The 23265-nt window shown below is 41.4% G+C and overlaps 1 protein-coding gene across 1 annotated transcript in view; it reads right to left on the bottom strand.

Annotated features, from left to right (window-relative positions):
* The window catches only part of UTP20 (UTP20 small subunit processome component), a 76277-nt gene that overhangs the window by 18490 nt on the left and 34522 nt on the right, over positions 1-23265 (bottom strand). Inside the window, 22 exon segments of the mRNA XM_005421668.2 lie at positions 200-279; positions 779-918; positions 2100-2237; positions 3035-3175; positions 3553-3708; positions 4226-4378; positions 4472-4522; positions 5132-5275; positions 6313-6400; positions 6834-6978; positions 7877-8103; positions 8968-9047; positions 10991-11134; positions 13978-14186; positions 14705-14871; positions 15406-15531; positions 16094-16179; positions 18194-18284; positions 20062-20274; positions 20832-21075; positions 21741-21820; positions 22684-22760. Of these exon segments, the coding sequence (XP_005421725.2) occupies positions 200-279; positions 779-918; positions 2100-2237; positions 3035-3175; positions 3553-3708; positions 4226-4378; positions 4472-4522; positions 5132-5275; positions 6313-6400; positions 6834-6978; positions 7877-8103; positions 8968-9047; positions 10991-11134; positions 13978-14186; positions 14705-14871; positions 15406-15531; positions 16094-16179; positions 18194-18284; positions 20062-20274; positions 20832-21075; positions 21741-21820; positions 22684-22760 (2980 nt within the window).

Genomic DNA, 23265 nt, shown 5'->3' with positions numbered 1-23265 from the left:
CCCTACACCTCTCCTGACTTTGTCAACACACAGGAGGAAAATCTGCACTGCTCCTGAGGAGACAAATCAACACTAGCTTCCAGGATGCCCATTTTAAAAAGACAGGAGTAGCTGATGTGAAGACTAATCCACAAAACTTTGATTAGTTGCATTTGAGCAGTCTGAGGAGTGTTTTTACAAGCAGACACAAAAAGCTCACCTTGGTTGTCAATGGTCACAAGCTGCTTTTCAAGTGTTTTATGGTCAAAGTGAAAGGCTTCCAGCACTGTCTCTAACAAGCTGCAGAAGGAAAACACGAAGAAAGATCAGCCCTCTGCACAAAAAGAAGAGGATGCACATACAACAGAAAAATCTTACAGGCACTTTTTGGAAAATATCAGATTTAGTGACATAGCACCATAAGGAGGTTTATCCGAAAAAACTCCAGAAAATAAAAACTGGTTACTTCTCAGCTACACATATTCTGTGACTCAGCTCAATGTGAAACCTCACAGAGAGTGGTACTGGAGCAATGGAGGTGTCCCAGGAGCAGGCACAGCCTGACAGAACTGCTGCCCTGCATTCAGTGAGACATGGTGTAACTAAGTAACAACCTGTTAAAATTTCATAGATCCAGGCAGCAAGCCATGCCCACCTTCACTAGCCTAAGTCCACCTCAAAGCCAGCAATCTCTCACCTCAGAGAAGAGGCAAAAGTCCATGAGATGCTCCTAAAAACACTGAACTGTGCCTGCGCAGTCTTTGGAGAAACCCAGAGCAGCACTGCTCACGGTACCCACCTGACTCCCAGCTTTGTACCGATCTGTCCTGTTTGCAAGACATGGATGAAGTGCTTTAAGTGGTACAAATAGGCTGACCACGAAAGGTGTCGGCAGACAGCTCCAACAACTTCAACTGAGGCTGTTACCATGTTTTCATGCTGCTCAAAAGAGAGAAATTCAGCTGCTGTTAGTGTTTGCAACGGCTACGTGTCTAAAGCACCCAAAGCAACAAGAGACAGAAGTAAGGTTTGTCTAGTGGGGATGCTGAATTCAGTATTTTTAGATCTCCTCCTGAGCATCAAGTTAGGAAAAAAAAAATCATAGTCCATCAAGCAGATCTCCAGACCCACTTCCCCCAAATTATTCTGCACATTTAACTTTTCTCACATAAACCTATAGGCTCACTTGTGCTAAGAACTAAGAACAAGAAGCAGTCAAAGCATCCAATCACAAACACATGGCACATTGCTGGTCAACTATAAACTCATTTCAGATGTGAAATAAAATGTGTCTATTTCTTCACCAAAGTTTCAATCAACACATTTTACTGCCCTCTGGTCAAAGAGCTGAGGGGCACAGACTGCACTGCTGCAGTCTGGGCTGGGTCCTGTGCCTGAGCTCTAATTGTTTCAGCTTCAGAAGAATATTTTTGACAGTAAGCAAATTAGACATTTACTTCACTTAGAAGCAGGTCTGCTGTTCTCCTGGTAGTGCGCAGGGAACTACAGAAGTGTGAAACCTGGCTTTTAAAAGTCACAGGTGGAAAGTCTATCTACACTGATATTACATGTAATTTCACTGAAAGTGACTAAAAAATGTCATCCTTCAAATTTTAATTACAAAGCTGCTATTGATTTCAGATGTTTTCAGCCAATTCCTGCAGTTTCCCTCTAAATCCAGAGAAAACTGTATTCATTCCCACCTCTGTTACTAGACACAGACTATATTCCCACAGTCTACTGTCAGAGTATCACAACTAAACAGGAAGACAGAAGTTTGGAGGCAGAGGGAAGAAAATAAGAAGCTGATTACAAAAAATAAAGACAAATAAAACCCCAAGTAAAAACTAAAACAAAACAAAAACCCCTAACCCAAACAGTTAAGAGATCAACCTTTGAAAAGCAGGACAAGTTTAGCAGATACAGGACTGAGTCCAGACTGCATCTGCACTTTCCAAACCCTCTTTCTGCCACCAATACCAGCACAGCACTTTTACCTACAATGGAGACACCCACTTCACAAACATATCAGCTGTCTAAGATGGTTAGGTTTTTAAGGGAAATGGTATATAAGAAAGGTGAAAATATTCAAGTAGATGCATTCAATTGCAAAAGCCTACCTTAAGCATTTTTTCAGTGAAAATTGCAGTTGTAGCATAAGGCATGATGTAGTTCTGGAGGGATTTAGAAGACAGCACAAGCTTTTCTTCAGTGAGCTGCTTTGCCAGTTTCCTCAGAGCTCGTGCCCTTCTGTGGATCTGAGACATGTCACATGGGAGAGAGTGAATGAGGTGGTGCTTGAGTCACAGCTTGCATGAGAGAGCACCCACATCCCGCAGTTCTGAAAATGTCCCAGTTTTAGGTAATGGCATAAACATACCACAGTAATTTCTAAGGCATGCCTTTTTCCTTAAATCTCTGGGCTTTCACTAGCCTTTTGCCTCAACAGATATTCCAAGTCAATGGCATTGTGGATTCACAATCATAAGCCTGTGCTATCTTGAGGTGTTAGACAAGGGAGGCAACTGCAAACAGCAGTTGCTGCAATGAAATGCAAAGACCAGAGAAAACTACAAGTTAAAAACGTACAACTTTGCATGTAACTACAGGTACAGCAAAGACTCTCTCAGGCTGCATCTCTGAAAACAGAAGAAATGTATTTTCATACGGCAAAAACCAGGAGACCAGGCTTTGTGTAACAGCTATATTGCAAAGGTTTGTGAATGGGAAGGGGCTGCAGAGCCTCCAGACTGAGAGCAACAGGTAATAGGCCAGAAAAAACAGAGACCCATTCCATGCCTCAGTCAGAGGAATCTTCAGGATATTGCTGACTGTGGGCTACAATAAACCCAATACTTTTATAGATGGAAACATGACTTTGATCCTCAATCACTCCTGATGATGTCTACATCCCTCTTTTTTGTGACAGTAACTAATGACACAGGTTCAATTTCTCTGCAGACAACACACAGATGCTTCGGAAACATCCCCTCACGTAAGATGCTTTTGCTTGGCAGGGAACGAGAGGCTGTAAGAAATGCCTGCTGTCTTTTACCTGCATGTGTTTCATGTTCTCAAAGAAGTCCATGTCAGGATCATGACGGTTGGTCAGCTGGACCAAATCCTGGAATTCGGGATTTGTTGGGAATGTCTGAATGAGGCAGGAAAGCAGTGATGTGTAGTCCTGCTGGACGCTCTAAAAATAGTAAGCAGTGAATGTTAAGTATCCCTTGGAGATGCTGCTACACACTCCTGAGAACAGCAGTGCTGTCATTTACAAGTGTTTCAGTCAAACGTCCTAATTCTTTGTAACAACAAATGCACCTATTATGGCCTGCATATAAATTAAAGCCTCCCCTCCAAAGAACGAGTTTCAACAAAGAAAAGCTGAACAACAGCAGAGAAACACAGTTAATTTCTATAATCTTTTAGAATTTTATAAGGTTTCAAATCAAGGGTAAGTTTATAGTGGGTACCTGCAGTTCTTATCCCAGTAGGGGACTTTGAGAACTCACCCAAAACACATCTCATTGAAGATAGCTGGAAATGAATGATCAGATATCACTGCCTTACCTCAGTCTTACTCTTCAGACCCCTTCTCACAGACTCCAGGAGAGTGTGCTGGATTAGCTCCTTGTACTCATCTTCTGTGTGGCTGATCTCTGCCAGTCGGTGGATGAAACTGGTCAAGCAAAGGCTTGCGTTGTCACTGAGAGCCATATCACCGAGCTGAGTGGATCAAAAAATGGCACCACATGAGTCTGGCTGTGACACCTTTCTCTAACCAAAAGCTGGGACAGAATGGTGCCACTGGACACAACATAACAAGTCCTTTAGAGATTCAGAAACTCTTAAGAGCTTTCCTATAGAAGTTCTAGTCCCAAATTAATGCCCACCCTACCCATCAGGAAAAAAATCTTTTAGATTTACCAGCAGGCCCACACAACAAGAACATGCTGCAACAAACCAAAAATCAGCCTTTCAAGCCTGTAATGATGCCTTTTATCCAGTACAAATGACCACACACTTCCAGGGCTCACTGACAGAAAGTTGTGCTGCACTGTATTTGTCTTTTGGCACACACAGATGAAAACAGACAAAACTTAAAAAATGTGTTTGTAAGATTACCTAAAGATATTTTCTGAATGTTACGTGGTGCCAAAAAACAGCCAATGGAAGCAAGTTGAAAGTTAGATTCATTAGGGACACATGGTGCATATAGCAAGAGAAGGAACATTCAGCCAACCTGGATGGTATAGAAGCAGTTGTGCATAACAGGGATGAGGAAGTCAGTATCCACTGTTTGCATTTCCTTGATGTGGGCTGTGATTGACTGAAATGCTGACAGACGCACATCGAAGTCGATATCATCCAGATGTCGCTGATCAAAGGCATTCAGCTAAGACAGAGCAACAAGTCGTTAATGAAACGATCATTATGGGATCATACCATATTGGGAGAAAAATGGAGCAGAGAGAAAAACTGTGCATACCTTAACAACATCAGTAATATACTTCAACTTAGCGTCCAAGTCAGATAAAGTCTAAAAAACATAAAAACCCAGTTAACTTTTATAGTTGTTAAGAATTTGGATAACTCAAGACTTTACTACTTGAGACAAAAAATAAAGCAGCAGCATTAGCCTTTCTCCTGTTAGAACCTCCATAAGAGACTTTCTCATGTAGGTTGGAGGATACGTGTTTTAAGTCCTAAGTTTCCAAATATCTACACTGGACATTTCCCGTGTTTTACTGCTAAGAATTTATGTAAGTCACTTCAAAGTAATACAGAACATCCTACTATAAACTGTGAGAGAAGAATACAAAGAAAAATTGTCTTCAGGATACTGAAATCCATTCTTATTTCATCAACATGCAGGATTTGTTGCAGTTTAAGTGCTTTGCTTGGCTTCTCTTACACTAAAGATCCTTGGCGAGGTTCACATCAACCAGGCTGTAAGCCAAAACTTTTACAAATCTTTGCGCAGCTCATTAATTTCTATCACATAGAATTCTGTTATTTTTATTTCACACAAGATGTAGAGTAAAAAGGTTTTTAAAGTTATGCACAAAGATAAATACTGCTATTAGTTTGTTCTTGATCTCTTAGAGCAAATTAAAAAAAAGCATAGAAAGATGTAGAAATGCAATACCTGAAATACCAAGCACAACTTATTTCGAGACAGTTTGTTCTGGATGACAGAAAAAAGCTTTGCCAGTGGTTTGAGAAAGCTTGTAGGGTTTGAGCAATGCCTCAGCAAGTTCTGCACTGTCTCCAGAATGTCAATTTGTGTACCCTGAAAGAGACACATAACTCTCAATAAGTACTGACACCTCACAAGATTATTTCATTTCCTTGGGACATATTGCAAGACACGAAGCACACATTGCTGTACTTCATTCAGATCAGAGATACTGAACGAGAACAAAGAATTAGAAGGACACAATGCAATCATCAAATCTCTTGAAGTACTTGCAACCCTTCGATTAGAAACAATACAGTGTTAAGAGATGACTGTCAGCACAATAAAGACTTCTTTTATGTGTCTTTCTTCATGACTCAAAGGTCAGGAGAACTAATAGAGCTTTAAAAACCAGTCTTTCTTGAATATGTGAGGTGAACATTAACAGCACCATATACTTCACAGAATGGGTCAGGTTGGAAAGGACCACAGGGGTTCATTTGGTCCAACCTCCCTGCTCAAGCAGGGTCATTCCAGAGCACATGGCACAGGATTGCATCCAGACAGCTCTTGAGTATCTCCAGAGAGGGGGCCCGGCCACTGCACAGTAAAGCTCTTGTATGAGCTCCCTCCACATCAATCACATGTGGTGCCCTAATGGTTCACTGACATAAAACCCCAAAATAGTACTATATATGGTTTACCTTTGCCTTTCATAAAGCAGCAGACTAATGCAGCACTGCCCAGTACACCACACACACCACATACTCAACCACATATATTCACATTGCTGTCCAGACCCTGTGGCTTTGGGGTGCATAAAATCCACAGTGAAGAAGAGCAATTATTTCAAACACTGCAAGCAATTTGGTGGATTGACTACAGTGACAAAAAGTAAAGACTGCATTATAACTTCTGCAGACCTTCCCCATGACAAGGGGACAGAATCAGTCTGTGCACTGGCACCTCTGGGTGAGTAGTGCACATCTACACACAGTGGCACTGCATTCTGAACAGACTACAAACATGTGAAGATTTGATTGCAGGCTGATAATGAGAAATGGCATGTATATGACTTTTAAACAAACAAATATACTTGATTAAAATAAAATCATATGCTTAGTAGGGGCGAGGAAATAATTTTTACCTACCTGCTCCATGTTAGTCTGATAAAGGAAAGGGATGAGAAGGCTCACAAGTACTGAATTCTGGCTCTTTTCTTGTATGAATTTGCTGATCCTGCAGAATTGGACAAGGTAATTTACTCTTTTATATCATTTCAATCACCAGTACAGAGCAAAGAAGTCTGTCAGCAGTAGTGTCATTTCACAAGGCTTTGTCAGCCTATCCAGGCTAACAGAGCGTACCTACCAAATTCACAGTCCCAGCCTAAGCATTCAGTTCCACATGACTGCGGGCATTTCTGCACCTTTTTCTAACCTCAAGAGATATTAGGTTTGAGTATCAGCAACAAAACCAGCTAGAATCAACTTCTGAAAACTTATCACCTCAATAACCAGCAAATAACAAGGTCAATGACAGATTTAGGTATTTACAACAAATTTTAAAAAGTTGAGACACTGTTTTTTAATTTGGAAACTATTCCAATAAGCCTCTTTCTTCCTCCCTCCTTCCAGCTCTTTAACTGTTTCAGGCTCTAAGAATCACTTACTTGGAAAGTATACTCAGCTCTTTGCTCACTTGAGCTCTGTACTTCTTCTTTTTCACCTTCTCCACATTTAACATTGTTTTGCTGAAGTACTGAAGTATGGTAGGAACATGAGGCAGGACCAACCGGCAACCTAGGCTGACTGGCTCTGTAAGAGATACAACAGTTAGCAACACCCAAGAAACTGCTGCAAGATTCAGAAGGGAGATCCAACCCTATACAAGGGGAAATTAGGATAAAGGAGGCTTCATTAGTAAATGGAAGCTATGAACATGCAGGGCAGGTGGTGGCTGGGAAGAAGCACCAGCACTCACTGAGACCAAGTCTAACAAGTCTGAGATGGGCTCAAAGCAAGCACAAACCACTCCTCTCACAGATTTCAGTAACAGCCCTCCTAAGTGCAGGCTTATCAGAAAGTACCAAGGACATTCCTCAACAGTAGCAACATCTCCTAAAATGACTGGAACATTTGTAGATGGGGTTTTCTTTATTCCACCACTGACCTCTTGTGTAAAATCAAAGCTGCCATAACAAGGGCACATGATCCCTTCCACTAGCTTTGAGTGTTGCAGGTGAAAGCAGCACATTGATGCTGCCTCCACAGCATCAAACACAGCACACTACTGTTCTGTCTACTAACTCTCAAAGATGCCAGGTCTTTCCAGTCAGGGAGCACAGACTAAACATAAAAGTGATACAGGATTATGTGCATACAGGAATGGGGCCTTTATATAAAACCTGGTGTTAGTCACAGAGCCAAGTCAGCTCTTGAACTTGTATCAGTCAAAGCTTCACAGACAGAACAGGTCAACATTCCTTCATAAGAAATCTCTCTGTGCTCAGGACCCTGACACTCAAACGTGGACTTCATCAGTCATCAAGCAAGCAGAACTTTACAGTTCTTGAGCACAAGACAAGTTTGTACATTGATGTTTCCATCTCTGCCAGGAAGTCCTCTTCCCAGTAATCTTAGACAGCCTCATCATAATCTACCACCTCCATCTAAAGCACCCAACAGGTCTCTGAGAACTCTCAGGCAGGCATACCTTCTGTCACGTCTCCAGTGGCCATGACAACACAGTCAGTCACGCTCAAACTGGAAACCTGCTCCGTGGGTTCAAAATCTGGGCTGTTGAGAAGGCTATCAGCAATGTCCATCACAAGGCTGGATGTGGCCTCAGACAGATTCTTGGCTGACAGCACAGCAAAAACATTTGTCAGTATATCACTCTCTGGATGATCTGGCTGCTGCTTGGCCAACAAAGGGAAATACCTGAGAGAAAGATTATAAAAAGGTTCACTGAAAATTAGGTTCAGAATTTTCAGCTTATAATTCTTTTGTGCGAGAAGTCACACAAAAAATAATGACTGTCTTCCACTTCAACCAAGAAAAAAGTGCATAAAAACCAGAACAGTGTCACCAAAAATACAATGAATGGAGGTTGAGAGGTTATCAAGTCCCTTTTCTAATCCCTTCTCCACAGCCTGAGTCTCCTCTTAGTCTGCTCCTAACCTAGTGATCCAACAGCATTTTTAACAGAAGTTTGTATATAAGGTCTTCATGCCTACCAGTGATGTGTCTCAAAAGAAACACCAGGTACTTTAGCAAAGGAAAAACAGTGAGTCTGTGGAAGAGGCAAAAATCACTCAAGACAGTTGAGCTGGAACTTCTCACAATCAAAACAAGCTCTTTTACAACTTTCAGTAACATTCTCAGTCACAGATTCTATGCTGAACTTGCCCACACTTTTTCATAAAATAGAAAGAAATACACAATAAAACATGAATGAAATTATATATTGTAAAACTGACTTCCCATCTCGTAAGACTAGGAAGTCATCAGTCAAGACAAACATATCCCTAAGAAGTCAGACCTCCTCCTCACCTGTGAGTTGGGTTTGAGCTGCATATGTGCTTAGTTATCAATACATGGAAAAAGTAGCCTATTAAAAAAGTGAGTTCTTGCATAAACTGGAAAGCTTCCCAGCTGCTTTGACTGCTATCAAAATAATAAGTCTAATGGAAAAAGAAAATATGGGTTTGGACACAATTATTCACACCCTGTTAGTGTGCTCTTTTTTCCTTGTGCTTTATGTATTCAGAAGTACTTAGGCTTCTTTGCCAGAAGAACACTTACCTGGGGTTCTTACTCCAGGTGTGAATGAGCTTGAGCAGAAAAGTTGGAGAATACTGACTCTCTGAAGCCAATCTGCAGACCTAAAGGAGAGAAAAATCAGATACCAATGCAAGACAAGTAAGTAAAGCCACTTGAAAACCTCCTCTCTAACAAAGACCTCACATTCTATAATTTACCTTTTTTATAAAGTAATTTCAACCTTTTATAAAGTAATTTTCCAACTTCCTCAATATTTGTCAAATGACTCTTAGATCATTTCACTCCCATTTATACAGTATTCCAGTTACCATTTTTGCCTTCCCTTGAAACTAGATTCCCATAACACCTCACATTTGCCACAGAGACTTAGCAACCCCTCCCAGACATAGAAAGGAAATCTCAAGGACAGCACCCAAAACTCACTCCTCCCACACTTCCTATGCCCTGACTGCAGCACCTGGTCTGTATCTCCACAGCCTCACTGGAGAGGCTGGAACATCATATTGCATCCCATGAATGGGATCTCCTAACAGGGTTCTGTGTCCAAAACAACCCCACCTGTGTTGGGGTTGTGCTGCTGCTGTGCAGGCTAACAAGTCTCTGCAGCAAAATCCTGGGCTATGAACAACAGCAAACTCCAGCTGCAGGTTCAACAGGCTTAAAACAATTTGCCCTCTCCATCAGTTTTACACACCTCAGTTCTGTAGTTTAAAAAAAGGAAAGCATACAAGTCAAAATTATTCTTTTAACCAAACCAAATCCTCATGAAGTTCACCAGAAAAGACTCCAGAGGGAGCTTCTGGATCATACTACCATCCAAGCTTCAAAACCATCTGTCTTCCTGACATATGTAAGGACATGAGGCATTCTAACTATTTAGTAACAAAAGTACATCTTGTTCAGAGTTACTCAGAATTTGCAAACACTGTGCTCCATGAAAGCTTTAAGTGCTTTGCTGACTGCCTGGAACTGCAATGGCCGGAACTGCTCTGGAACTGCAATAAATGTTCACTGCTTTTCCCACGTAGCACCCTGGCTGTAAGAAGACTCCATGGACAAACCAGGAACATGCACTTCCCTGTTGCCCAGCCCGGTGCAATACAGAGCTATATGCACTGCCTGGTACTTTTTATCTACTGTTTGTCCACATAACCATACTACTCATCACATATTGTTACTGGTACAGCAGAGAAACAGTGTAGGAGTAAACAAAAACAATGTCTAGAGAAGCAGCTCTGCTGTTTCACAGACTAGACCAGTGCTCTTTAACAGGCTTTTCTGCTGCAGGGAAGTTGGACATTTGGATATCTTAAAAGCCTCTGTGGAAGAGCTCTCTTGGAGTCAGGCCCTCTTACTCAAGTTAACCTTTTCATGGACACAAGTGCTTTTAGAGCAGAGACAACCCAGCAGCTGGTACAGGCACTCCCTGACAACCCCAGAGCCACTGCACTGACAAAGACAGCATAATCTAATTCTAAATCCTGTGTTCTCTCTCCATCTCACAGCAGCGTATTTTCCAAGCTCAGAGGTGATCTGAATTTCTCTGATAAAAGCCACATGCCTGTGCTTTGTTACTGTATTCACATGGAACTCTTGGCAGGCAGGCTCAAGACCACTCTAGCCCGCTGACAGACCCTCCTGGGTCCTTCCTTTCCTGCAGCAGCATTTGCTTCTGCAGCCCCCGACCCAACAACTGTCACACAGAAAAGTAGCAAAGTACACCTAGAAATTACTCGTATTATTTAGCTTCCTTGAAGCATCTAGGGAAGAAGTCTGCTTCTGTGGTTAAAGAACAAAGAAATAGCATCCATTTTATTCAGACGAATTAATTTGTACTTTAATCTGTGACTTGATTATTCCAGGACTAATCCAAGACAAGCCAAGAAACTGGCCTTGCACAGACACACTGGGATGCCACCATTTGTTCAAGACCACATCCAATCTAGCGATGGACAGAGCTGACATGAAGGACTCCAGTATAGCTGGAGTTTTCTGCATAATACATGTTTCAAACAAGTTATTTGGAAAAACAAGAAATACTTACCTGAGGCCATACCACAGCATGGAAAACTGCATCAATCTCTTCCACACTAAAGCTGTAGGTCTCATAATCAGAAAAAAACTCTGCCACAAGCTTGAGACCAAGACGTCTCAAATTCTTCAGTGGATTAATCAACCTAGGTTGGACCTGTAAGGAAAACCAACAAAAAACCCAACCCAGTAAGACCTTGGCAGAACAACTACCAACTACTTGCTCTGAAATTAAATCCAGCAATTGACTGACCACATCCAGACACATTCTTTGCAGAAATATCTGTTTTCTCTTGTAACTTGTTCACAGTGGCAATGTACACCTCAGAGCTGACCTAAATGTTTCTAGAAGAGGCCTGCCTGTTCCTGCATTGAGGCAGTTACACAGGACTCCTTCAGCTCATAAAAAATCCATGCTGATAGGTTTAACCCAGTAGCATCTGCCCCTTTTGGATGCAATGCAGAAAGCTACACCACAATTAATCAGATTTCCAACTCTGACACTTAAACAATTCTGTTTTACACTTGAAAGGACCGCAATCACCTCTTCAAAGTGAAGTTGTACTTTGTACACTGAGATCTTCTGGGAAGAAATCAACAGATGAAGAGAAGGGGGAAGGAACAGAGAAGGAAAGAATGTGAATTATGTCTTCCAGCAGAGTACGGTGGGGGCTATAGCATTTGGTTACAGGAAGGTGCTTCTTGTACCCATTTAGTGGTTATGTTCCATAGCCTTTCTTTGGAAAAACATTTCAGTAAGGAAATTCATGCAGAGCTGCATTCTGACTCTCCTCCCTTTGAGGAGTCTTGACCTGAGTAATCTAAATTATTTCCATACTGTGCAATGCAGCTCACAGCATGAGCACAAGAAGCAGCTCCACAGTGCAGAGGTAATGAACTTCAGCCTCAGATACAACAAAGCCACATGAGAGCAAATGAAAGCCACTGTCTGATATTGGAGCTCTTTCGGATATCATGATCCACCACAAGTGGATCCAAGAATATAAAATCACAAATAAAAAAGACAAAGAGGAGATGGTGGAGAAAGAACCGATCAAGCTCTTGCAACAGGACCTCCCAAGCTATGCTGAATGTGTACTAATGGAGCGCAATCAGCTTCCAGGAGGCAAATGAACTGTTTGAAAGCCCAAAGAAAGCACAAACCAGGATACTATTGCTAATGGCAACCTCCACGTGAAGTCATTCTGGGTTTCCCACTATCCAATCACGATAAGAGTTCTCTGAGATCAAGCCTTTGAGAGGACAAAGAAACTCAACAGTGAACACAATCAGTAGGAAATGGTTGTGGATGCTATGGGACAGAGAGAGAGAAATGGTAAGCATTTCTCTCTCTCTGTCCCATAGCATCCACAAATGGTAAATTAATAACTTGTCTTAAAGTGGTCAAGGTTGATGTTTAACTCTCCAGGTAGTATCAGTCTGCAATAAATTACTCTCAAACTCCAAGAATGTCTTACAATTATTAGTCAAGATAAACACATTTCTCACACTCTTCCTTGAGCTTTTTACAGCCCCTGGGCTAATGAAGTGCTAAATTAAGTTCAGACAAACAACAGACTGTCACTCCTGACATTATACAACCATGACAGAATTACTGTAGCAACTCTGGCAAAATGTGGCTTTCCTAGCAGTTAATGAAGCAGCTTTTAGAATTCCTGTCTCCTGTCCTCATTGAAAACATGCAGGCATATGCAATGCACTGCTGAAGTCAGACAGTGGGATGCTGATGTCCTCCAATTTGCTTATCCTCTCCATAAATTAAGACAGCTACCAGGTTCTGTGCAGCCTGCAGGCAACTATGAGACCTTGGATACTGCCTATTGCAAGGACTTGCTTTGTTTGATGGATTTTTTTCAAAGCAAGTTCTAACCTCAAATGCTCACAGCTGGGTCTTGGCAAGAACACACTCATGGTGACAAAACATTCATTCCCACTTGCTCAGGCCATCATCTCCTAACACCTTGCAACACCACAGTGACGATGATGACTGCGCAGTTTGCTTGTTTCCCACCTAATATATGAGCAGGCTCTGCACCAGGAAGACAGAAAAGCCTGGCTCAGTGTTACAGTTTCTAAGCAGCTGCCAACAGACTCCAAGTAGCCGGACTAGAGCTCAGGGATGTCTGGGCTGGCCCCCTGCATACAAGGCAGCAATAAACTAACATGCCCCACCTTCAGGTTCAACCAATCTTTAACAGGATGTTTTCCTCACCTGACCCCTTCTGCATGTACAGCCATTACTTAGCAAGGGAAAAAACATTTCCACTGCTCTGCAGATACCTGGCTAAGATCCAAATGGTAACACTGGATTAGTATGACTCCTGATCAGAGCTGAAGATGCTTCTAGTGTGCTGAAAGCATGGCTGGTAGTCATGTCCCTCCTGTGTCCCATGAGAGGGACAGATAATCACAAAGGGCAGATAATCACTGTGATCATCCACAATACTGAGCTCCTCTGAGGTCTAGCACTGCAACAAAACACCTCATGGACAAGGTTTGCTTTAATGTCTTCAGACAAGGAACTTTAAACCTCTCCCTTCCCCTGCTCAAATGTTTTATCCTTGCAGCCAAGAAGCTCCATCTTTATGGCAAATTTCAACTTCCAGCCATAAGATCTTGTTACATGTTTACAACAGAACAGTTCTCTCTCTCATGCCCTTCTCTCCACAAAACAGGTAGGAACAATGCACAGAGATCACCTCCAACTCTTTCTTCAGTAGCTCAAACAAAAACACAGTTCAAATCAGTTTTCTAAGTACATTAACTCTGCCTGCACTGCTTGAGCCCTGTAGCACTTTCAGACAAGCACCACTGGCCTCTATTTTGACAGACTTCTAATTGTTAAGCTTCACTCCACAATGGCATTCAACTTCTCTTTTATCTGAATCACTAAAGCTCTGTCTATGTGTGTAAGCTCAGAGGAGGAGGAGAAAAAGAAACTTAATTTATGTGTTTGTATATTGTTTGCATATACTGTACCTTCTCTCTTTGCTGGAGGATGCAGGATACCACTGCAGTCATGCAGAGCAGAATCTGCAGAATTTCAGGCAGGTATTGCTGGATCAAATGTCCCATGTTTTTCAACACAACCTCAAGACCATTGAAGAGGCTATGCTGACGCCCAAGAGGCAGGACTTTAGCTAAATCCAGCTCTGACATACTTTGAAGGACTGCAGTCTGGCAAGGCCCTGTGATAGGCAAAGGAACAGCAAATTATCTAGGGAAGTACCATGGAGAAACCCACTACCAAGAATAATATTTCAGTGAAAAATAGTGGAATTTGGCCCTAAAGTACAGATCCTCACAATCATATTTTTAAATAAGAAGAGCTCTGTTTCTCCATCTCTCTGATATTTAGATGTCTCCCACTGCTACAGAATCAGAGCACTTTACAAGCTCTATTTACTGCCATGATACTCAGACTAGCCTACGATGCCAGCCACTACCCACTCCTGGCCTGCTACAACTTATTTGCACAGCTGTGGCAAGTTGTTCAGCTTTTCTGACCTTGGACGTGTAAAACAGAGCAATCATGCTTTGTAAGGAGAGATTTAGGGGAAACCTAGTCCTTACCAAGGGTTTACTTTCATCCCTTCAAGGCATAGTTAAGAGTCAAACTGAAGCACGTAACAGTACTAAGCCTATTTATCCTCCCACACCTCTACATCAGGAAATACCACACCCCCAGCTTCTATAGCCTACCTACCATTACTGAATTGCTTCACAGCTTCAAAGAGTAGATCCAAGAACATCCGGATCTCTTCTGGCAGCGAGCCGGCCAGAAATCGCAGAACAATCGACATGCGAGTGCTCGCTGAAGACTTGCCCTGTGTTTTGCTCCCTGTTTTGTTTCTCATTCTGCCATAGAGAATTCTTCAAGAACCAGAAAGAGATTGCATTAGCTTTCAGCAAGCCATCTGTTTTTCAGCCTCTTATTCTGCAGGAGAAACTTGGTTTAAAAATATTCTCTAGTGAAAGTTCTCCCTTCAGGTTCTCCACTGAACTACTACATATTGTCCAAAAACATCTTAGTGAAAGATCAGCTTCTGCTTCTACAATGGAAGCTCTGCTGGAAACTTCAGGTATAAAACTGGTTACCTTGCAGACAATTCACATCATTGCAAATAGGTGGCAACACTCAATGAACTGAAATGTCTTCACAGTCCTCTGTAACCCTTAGCAGAAACAGTATGTACCAAAATGCTGTTTTTAAAGAAAACACTAATTGCATAACACATTATATAAATGTGTTAATAAGAAAACCATACAGAATATCACAAACGAAGTCATCAAACTATACCACTAAGCATGGGTTTATCTCAACTATTCAAAATGAGAAGTAGCATTACTTCTCTCTGCTCATGGTACTCTGCCATGAAGGTTTTGAACTCACACTTCAGAACACACCTCATTAGAACAGGGATGAGATCTGGTCGATGCTCTGTTTTTACTACTGTGGTCTCCTCAGAAATACTGAAATGGACTATCTCTTCTTTAAAGCTCTTGTCCTCCAGTAGCCTTTGCAAGTTCTCCCTGAGAGTAATAAACATTATTTGAGAGCAGGTAGGGTTATTAAAATAGACAGATAGACACACAGATGCATCTATATCTAATTACCTACCTATCTATCCTTGCTGTCTACAAAATATTAAAGTAATATTTTCTCACTCTTTTATAAAAAAATATTTTAAAAGCCAATAAGTTCAAGCTAATGATGTAGACAAGTCAGTCCTGGATGTATCCCAAGGAAATTATTTAACTATAAACTACAGTTTTATGCTGTCACTTTCTTTGGGTGGTTATAAATCATCAGTACAAAAGACATCTTTGAAAATGACAGAACTACTAACACTACTGACATTATTCTGGGACAGAATGGAAGTGTTGCTATTTTTCTTTAAACAAAAAAGAGACACTCATCAACCTCAAGATCTGATTTCCTCTCTTAGATACAAAACATACAGCTGACTAAAATGAAACTTTACATATATGTCTTCAACAAATACAGGACCCCAAATAAAACTGACCCCAAAGCAGGCTTCTGATATGATAGCAGGCTAATTCACCAATGCTAAAATAATATAAAAGCTTTTACCTGTATGGCAGTAGATGAGGATGCTTGTATGTCATTATACAGTCAAGAGCTATTCTCTGTACATTCTGGTCTTGATGAGAGAGTAGCTGCAAATAACAAAAGAAAGAAAATGAGTCCCTATCTAGGAGGCAGAAATGCTTACTGAAAATATTGAAACAACCCAAAGGCTACAGGCTCAAGCAGGTTTTGGAGTAACTTATTCAAATGGAAGCAGAATGTATGTGTTGCCAGTACAAAGCCAAGATGTACATGCTCAACTTCCACTCATAAAAAGGGGCCTGGCTGCTGATAGTGCATATATAATTTTCCTTCCTACCAACATAGGGTAGTTGTAATATTATGTTTTTTCATAGATGTCTTTTGGACCACTATGAGTTTGCATTTATCAACAAAACCACTTGTGATACAGCTGTGTATCTAAGAAGACTGGATTAAAAAGCAGACTACCCAAACAATTCCAAGATATCTGTATTTCTTTCCTGTGACAAACACAAACTACTTGGAAGACTTGGTATGCAAAGTCTCAGTGAGATTTGCCCTCTCTTGAAGATGATTCTTCATAACCTAGGCACTAAACAACACCAAGAGGTGGTCACAGCACCAAGACTATCTGAGTTAAAGAACTGCTTGCACAATGCACTCAGGCACATGGTTTGATTCTTCGGGTGTCGTGTGCAGGGTCAGGAACTGGACTCAATTATCCTGATGGTTCTGTTCCAACTCAGCATATTCTGGGATTCTGAGATTCATTAGAACAGGGAAAAGAAGTTGAGAAATACAGATCATTTCCCCAGGCAGCATCTTTATCAGTTCTTCAGTCTCCTACTAAATAGCACAGCAAGTGTCACCAGAGGTCACTTTGCCATGACGTCCCTATGCCAGACGGACACACCAGCCGTGACAATGCATATACTAAGACACAGAAATGCAAGCAGTAAGTGATGAAATAATCTTTCTTCTTGTGCCAGGCTGTTCTTCCCACAGTGATTTGACCTTTACACCACTGCCCAATATTTTGCTAAGAACACAGGCAAGCAAACACGTCGATCAACTGTTTTTCTAAGCAATACTTTAAGATAGACTGAAACAGAGTGGATGTCTACTAGAGATTGTCAAATTCAGGGACTAAGGAATGGAGTTTTCAACACCCACAGCCTCAGAAAACAAACTAGGAACAACGAGAGCAAACCCTAATGACCTGAATAAATCCACGAACTAGGAACCAACACAACCCTGTAAAATTAAAAAACAAAACCGTTTTAAGGATTGTAAAATAAAGACTTAGAATCCCTCTTTGAAGTCATACTTTCGACAATTCTTTCAGAGAAATCCCTAGAATCAAGCAAATTGAATATTCTTCAAGAAGGAATTCCCTTTTTGATGCTTGATAATCTCTTGTACATACTGGCCATACTCATATTACACAAAAGACTATAGGACAAAGACAGATCTCCTTAGATCTTCCCCAAATTTTGGATTCTAAATCCTCCCCCACATCCTGCATGAAGTGTAAGTGAAACAGATATACTCTGCAGACACTCTTCCACCTTTGTCACCCTAGTTTTTTAAGATTTTCTAGGCCTTCTGATGTTGACATTCTTGTAGTGAACTTTCTCAGACACTTTCTGTAAATAACTGATTGTTTTGTCTTCTTTTATGGAAGAAGAGAAAGTTGATAGACTGTTAGTTTGACCAGTGTCATTGGAGAGGTGTCACTGTCACCCTCCAATCCGCTGTCACTTTTAGAAAACTATAAATGTTGAGTCAGAAAATAAATTTCCTCTTTCTTCCTTCACCTTGAGAATGGTAGTGTGCTTGTGTTCTCTCGTGTCCTATAGTGACACACCTTGCCAAAGACTACTACTTGTCTACTGTCTTGCCACTCCTGGCAAACTAAGCCAGGTATCTTAAGCAGATCTTTGCCCAAGGGGTTCATTTCAAGTGAAGCCTGTTAGAAAGACCCCTCAAGGACAGCTCCTTTTTCAGCTATCACAGCTGAGTTCAGAAAATGAACAGCTTTCTTCAGTATTAGACCCCGCTCTCAAATAAGAAAGAGTTGATTTATTAGTAGTATTTCTAAAAGTAAGCAGATTGCCTCACCTGGGTATACAAGGCATTCAACTTCTGCTCCAGATACAATGCGCGAGGATTTGAGAATTTTGAGAAAACTTGTAAGTGGGCTATTAGTTGCCTGCAAAACAAAGCAATGATTTTTTTTAAATATCCAGGAGACAAACAGGGAACTTAAGTTAAAATTCACTAACAAGAAAGAAAACAAAACACAACACAAGAGGATCCCAAGACTTCAGCACTATTTCAGACATCTCAAGAAGTGTTCTGCTGCCTAAGCAGCTCCTTCCAGCTGTCACCTTACTGAACAGAGGACACCTTTATTCCAGCAGCACTGGGTAGGCTGTTTTTTTCATGAGAAAGGGGTACAGTCAGGATGCAGCTTACTTCTCTCTGCCAACCCAGCCTAGAACACCAAAACCCTGTATTTATCTCTTTGTTTATTCACTTGTCCATAACTGGTGCCCATGGTGCTCCTACCAACCTCATGGGCTGCATTCAGCCACAGACTGTACTGGGGCTGCAAGGACAGATGGGAGTCAGTTCCTCTAGCACTGGCAGGGTCACCTCACACCTGCCCCACATCCTCCTCATGGAAAGGGGCAGAGAAGATCAGGATAAGTGAGATCTCCTCTACCATGTGTGCTGTGGAACTGGTAGAAGCTGTCCTCATTGAGCTGCTAATTTACACTGAATCCTCCAGACACTTGAGCTGGGCCACCCTCTTCCATGGCTGGGCGCAGACAAGGGATGAGTAGGATGCCTTCCAGGAACCGAACAGGGAGCCTGGGGCAGGTGCTCCCTGCTTCAGCCAGGCCTCCCAGGACACAGGGTGCAGCCCCACGAGGGAGTCCTCCCTGGCACAGGCCTGACCTGGGAAGGGAGGTCACTCCACAACTCATTAACACACCCCCGGTAAATCTTTCATGCCTTTGTTAGGTAAATCTTTCATGCCTGTGTTACAGCTACCGGGAGCTAATGTTTCCACTTCACTGCACAGATGTTCTGAGATGGAGGCTGGGAAAACAACAAAATATCTTGGACAGTCACTGTATTTTAATTGCTGATAACTTGCAGATACAAGCCATAATCTGGGAAAAAAATGAAACACCCATAGGACACTTGGGATGAAATGACACTTTAGGTCACATATCAAATACTTGTATACTTGTCTTGTTCCAACATATAAGGTGACATTTTGAAGTTCTCTGTCATTACAAGGGCCATCCTTTGCAAAAGAAGTGTCAGAATATAAATCTTTGTGCTGTATTTGTAAGCGATATTTGACAGAGGTCATCACTGGGGAGAATTCATACAAAGAGCAACTTTCTCCATGCATTCAGCACTGCAACAATGACATTCAGCAACATGCAGCTTCAGTCTACCAAATACAAACCTTGGTCCCTAAGAATACAAGACTTATAATGGACAGAAAATGGCAGAATCCCAATATTCTATACCTAAATATCCCAATATTCTATACCAATATTCTATACCAGAATCCTAATATTCTATACCTAAACAAATAATCTAATTTTTTGAAGTGTTTGGCAATGCCCACAGTTTTCAAAGACTAACAGATACGTACAGAGAAGCCAGGGAAATCAGGCACAAGAGTCTCTGGAAACCTCAGAATACTACACATTTTTTGCCTAAAGTAAAACATATCACAGACATGTCAGCAGGTAATGCGCTAATGATAAAACCTGGGCAATGTGTTTGGATTTTTAGTACTATACAGGCAAAATTTCTGACTTGTAATACACTGAGAAATGACGAAGCACAAGCAAAAGAAGAAAAAATAATATATACAAAAGCACAGCTTGTGTCTCAGTGCGAGCTGCTGAATCTGCCTTTCCATAAGAGCACTAGCAAAAGGGAAAACTAAAAATACTTACTTAGCAGCAGCTCTTCTTGTTTTCTTTTTCGGTACTCCTATACTAATTGGTTCCCCTTCTTCGAATTCTTCTTCCTCCTCCTCCTCCTCCTCCTCCATAGCAACATCATTCACCTCTTCAGCAGGTATTTGTTTTGCTGCTATGGTACCACTAATTTTCCTTCTGAGATCCTGAGAGGGAGCCACTAAGGAATCTGCTGGGTAGTACTCATTTCTGTGTTTAAAAAAAGAAGGAAGGAATTAGAAGCATAACATTTCTCAAGGTTTCAGAGCAACAACATCAACTAAAAACCTCACCATTCTTATTGTAACATCTTGTTATGTCCATCATACTGTCTGATATGTGCACACATATGCAAGCACACCATTGCTCTCCCTGCCGGGGCAGGAATTTGAATCAGCCTCTACCAAAATAAGTATTTTCCCCATCCTGGGGGAAAACACTTCAGTATTCTGTGATTCCAAACTAAAGTGTGTTTTCATTAAAGAGGAACTTTATTTCCTATGAAATCACTCTGTAACTGAATAATGAGACTGACAATGTCAAGTCAATGAATGAGCAGCAGAGACCTACTACTGTAAGTTTCATTTCAGCCTGCTTCGTTTCTAACAGAATCCACATTCCAATTGAAAGGTTATCTCTACTGGAAACAGACGTGTCATCAGCCATGCATTTAAGAAATAAAGTCTGTAATGGGATAGCCAATCTTAAAGCTCAGCAACACATTGAGAGCAATGTGTCCACTCATCTGAAAAATAAATCTTACTTACCGAATGAATCTCAAAAGAAGTGGGGAAAGTTCCCTCGACCGAGGCTCCACTCTATCTGGAAACTTATCCAGTGCTTTCCAAAGTAGGAACCTGTAATTTGTGTGGTCCAGCCGCTCACTGCAATCTGTTCTACTCCTCAGCTGCTCCAGAAAGACAGTCCCCACCTCTCCTTCTGGTATCTTCTCACTTTCTGTTTCAGCAATGCTCTCCTCCTGTTCATCTAATTCATCTTGTAGCTCCATTTCTACAGAAGAGATAAGAAAATCTTTTCAGGTTACTTCATAATCACCAGTAGCAAGGAATCCATCCCCCATTACAAAAGTAATGCATTTGGTAACATGCACCTGGTTTAGACACAACTGTATTAAACACTGACCTGAAAGACACACATTGCTTAGAAAGCGTTCTAGGATGCCTTGCAACCCTGGCACTTCTCAGCTGGGCTCAGTTCCCTTGAATAACAGGGAAGTTCACAAATGGCTGCACACTTCTGACTCTATATTGAAATATTAGATTGCATATGCCCATAGGAAAACCTCAAGAGCACACGCAAGGACTGTGTGCAGAAATTCGATGGAGCAGGAAGATGGTCTGCACCATTACACAGGTTTTGTCACTGCTCCTGACCAGTCTGAGCAGTGCCAGCCTTAAGCAAAGATGAAGCTGCAGGTTTTCCAACAACCTGCAACTCCCTCCTGTAATGCAGGTGGGCTTTTCCAGCTACTGCTTGGTGTTTAGGACGGGAGACACAGCTTCCTCACAAGCCTCTCCATTCCTGCCCTGGACATGACAGCAGTACTGGTTCTGAATTCCTCCATCACACATAAATTTGGGGAACTTGAAAAACAGCCACATAATTCACCATTAGCTGGGTTCCTATAATAACCATGCTTAGGATAGGTGACTTACCAGCATAGCTAGCAGCCCTCTCCAAATGTTCATACAGGACCTTCCAGAACTGTTTATTCTCCATTTCCTTTGCATGAGAACTAACAAAGCAGAATACAGCATGAAATTAGAAGAAAGATAAGAAAAGGCAAGCGTCACTCAGCTAGTTATCAACTACCACAATCAAAGGCTTTGATCACTGCTTTAATGTGGCTGTCCAGAGACAGGACATCTGCACAATGCAGCTGTAGCATTTCCTTGCCTTTTCTCATGGATCCCAAATGTCAACTGTTATTAAAATAATCTGGTTGCATCCCATGACTTCAAATGAACTCAAATTGAGTAAAAATGTTCTCAAGCTTTCTACTGACTTCTGTATAGCAAATCATACAGAATCAAAGAAAGAATTAGCATGGACATATCTTTTGAAGAGCTGGTTTAATTTTTTCTTTAATTAATTCACTGGTTTGAAGAGGGAAATCCCGTCCTTTTTAATCATACAACAAAGGGAGGAAAAAAGAAGATGAAGTCATGCTGAAAGAAGTCACTTATTTTTTCACCATGGTAAGACTTCCCTACTCTTTAGTACGATTTAGAGGTTTGCCAGTAAGGACAGAAAAGTTAGCAGATGAGGAAACAGAGAGACTTCTTGTTCCTTTAAGCATTTGTGAAACATAAATCAAATCCTGCTACCTCTGACTAAAAACTCTTGTTGAAACTCTGATGTTATTTAACTGCATTTGTTGCAAGTTCCCTTTAAAGTAAAAAAAAATCAGGAATTGAAGAGTCTACACAGGCTGAGATTTCAGAGATTAAATTAATTTCAGAAGATCTCACATGAAGGTTCTCATGCACAAATCTCTCCCAACTGGACATTTTTTACCTCAGCTTCAGTTCACAGAAGAATGAAAGGAATGTCCCGTGACACAACTACAGACTGCAGCATCTAACTGCATATACTCACGTTATAAGCTCAATAACAGGATCCCAGAGAGGGCTGAAGTTAATATAAAGCATTCCTAGTAAATACCGAAGAGGCACCTAGAATGACACACAACACCATCTTGTGAGATGCAAAAAACAGTAGTTAAAGACCAACCAAGCTCCTCTATCCTTTCTTTCTCTCAAAGAGGAAACTTTGGTCTAAGAAGTTTTCAGGAGTGCTACAAGAGATGAATGATGTCACATACATAATAATTTCTTCATGTGGAATATCTAGAACCCATTTACTTCCTCACAGCTTCATGTGGAAATCTAGAACCCATTTACTGTAAGCTACACTGAGACCTCATAACTATACCAAAATAACATGAATATGGAAAAACCAGTTCAGCACAGATGATCTGGACTGTCTCTCTCACCAACTTCATTGCTGCCACAGCAAAATGAGGGACCTCAGACAGACGAAGGTTTGCCCAGAGAAGTACTCACTGCACTAGGCCTAATGCCATGATCTCTAGGCTGGCTCCTCACTGAGCTACATGGGGGAGTGACCTACAATCCTTCCTCATGGATGTGAGGCCCCCTTTAGCTCAGCAGCAGAGGA

Source organism: Geospiza fortis, unplaced genomic scaffold, assembly GCF_000277835.1.
Source record: "Geospiza fortis unplaced genomic scaffold, GeoFor_1.0 scaffold186, whole genome shotgun sequence".
Lineage (NCBI taxonomy): Eukaryota > Metazoa > Chordata > Aves > Passeriformes > Thraupidae > Geospiza > Geospiza fortis.
Note: the sequence above shows the minus strand (reverse complement) of the source record. Positions and strands in the feature narration are given on the sequence as shown.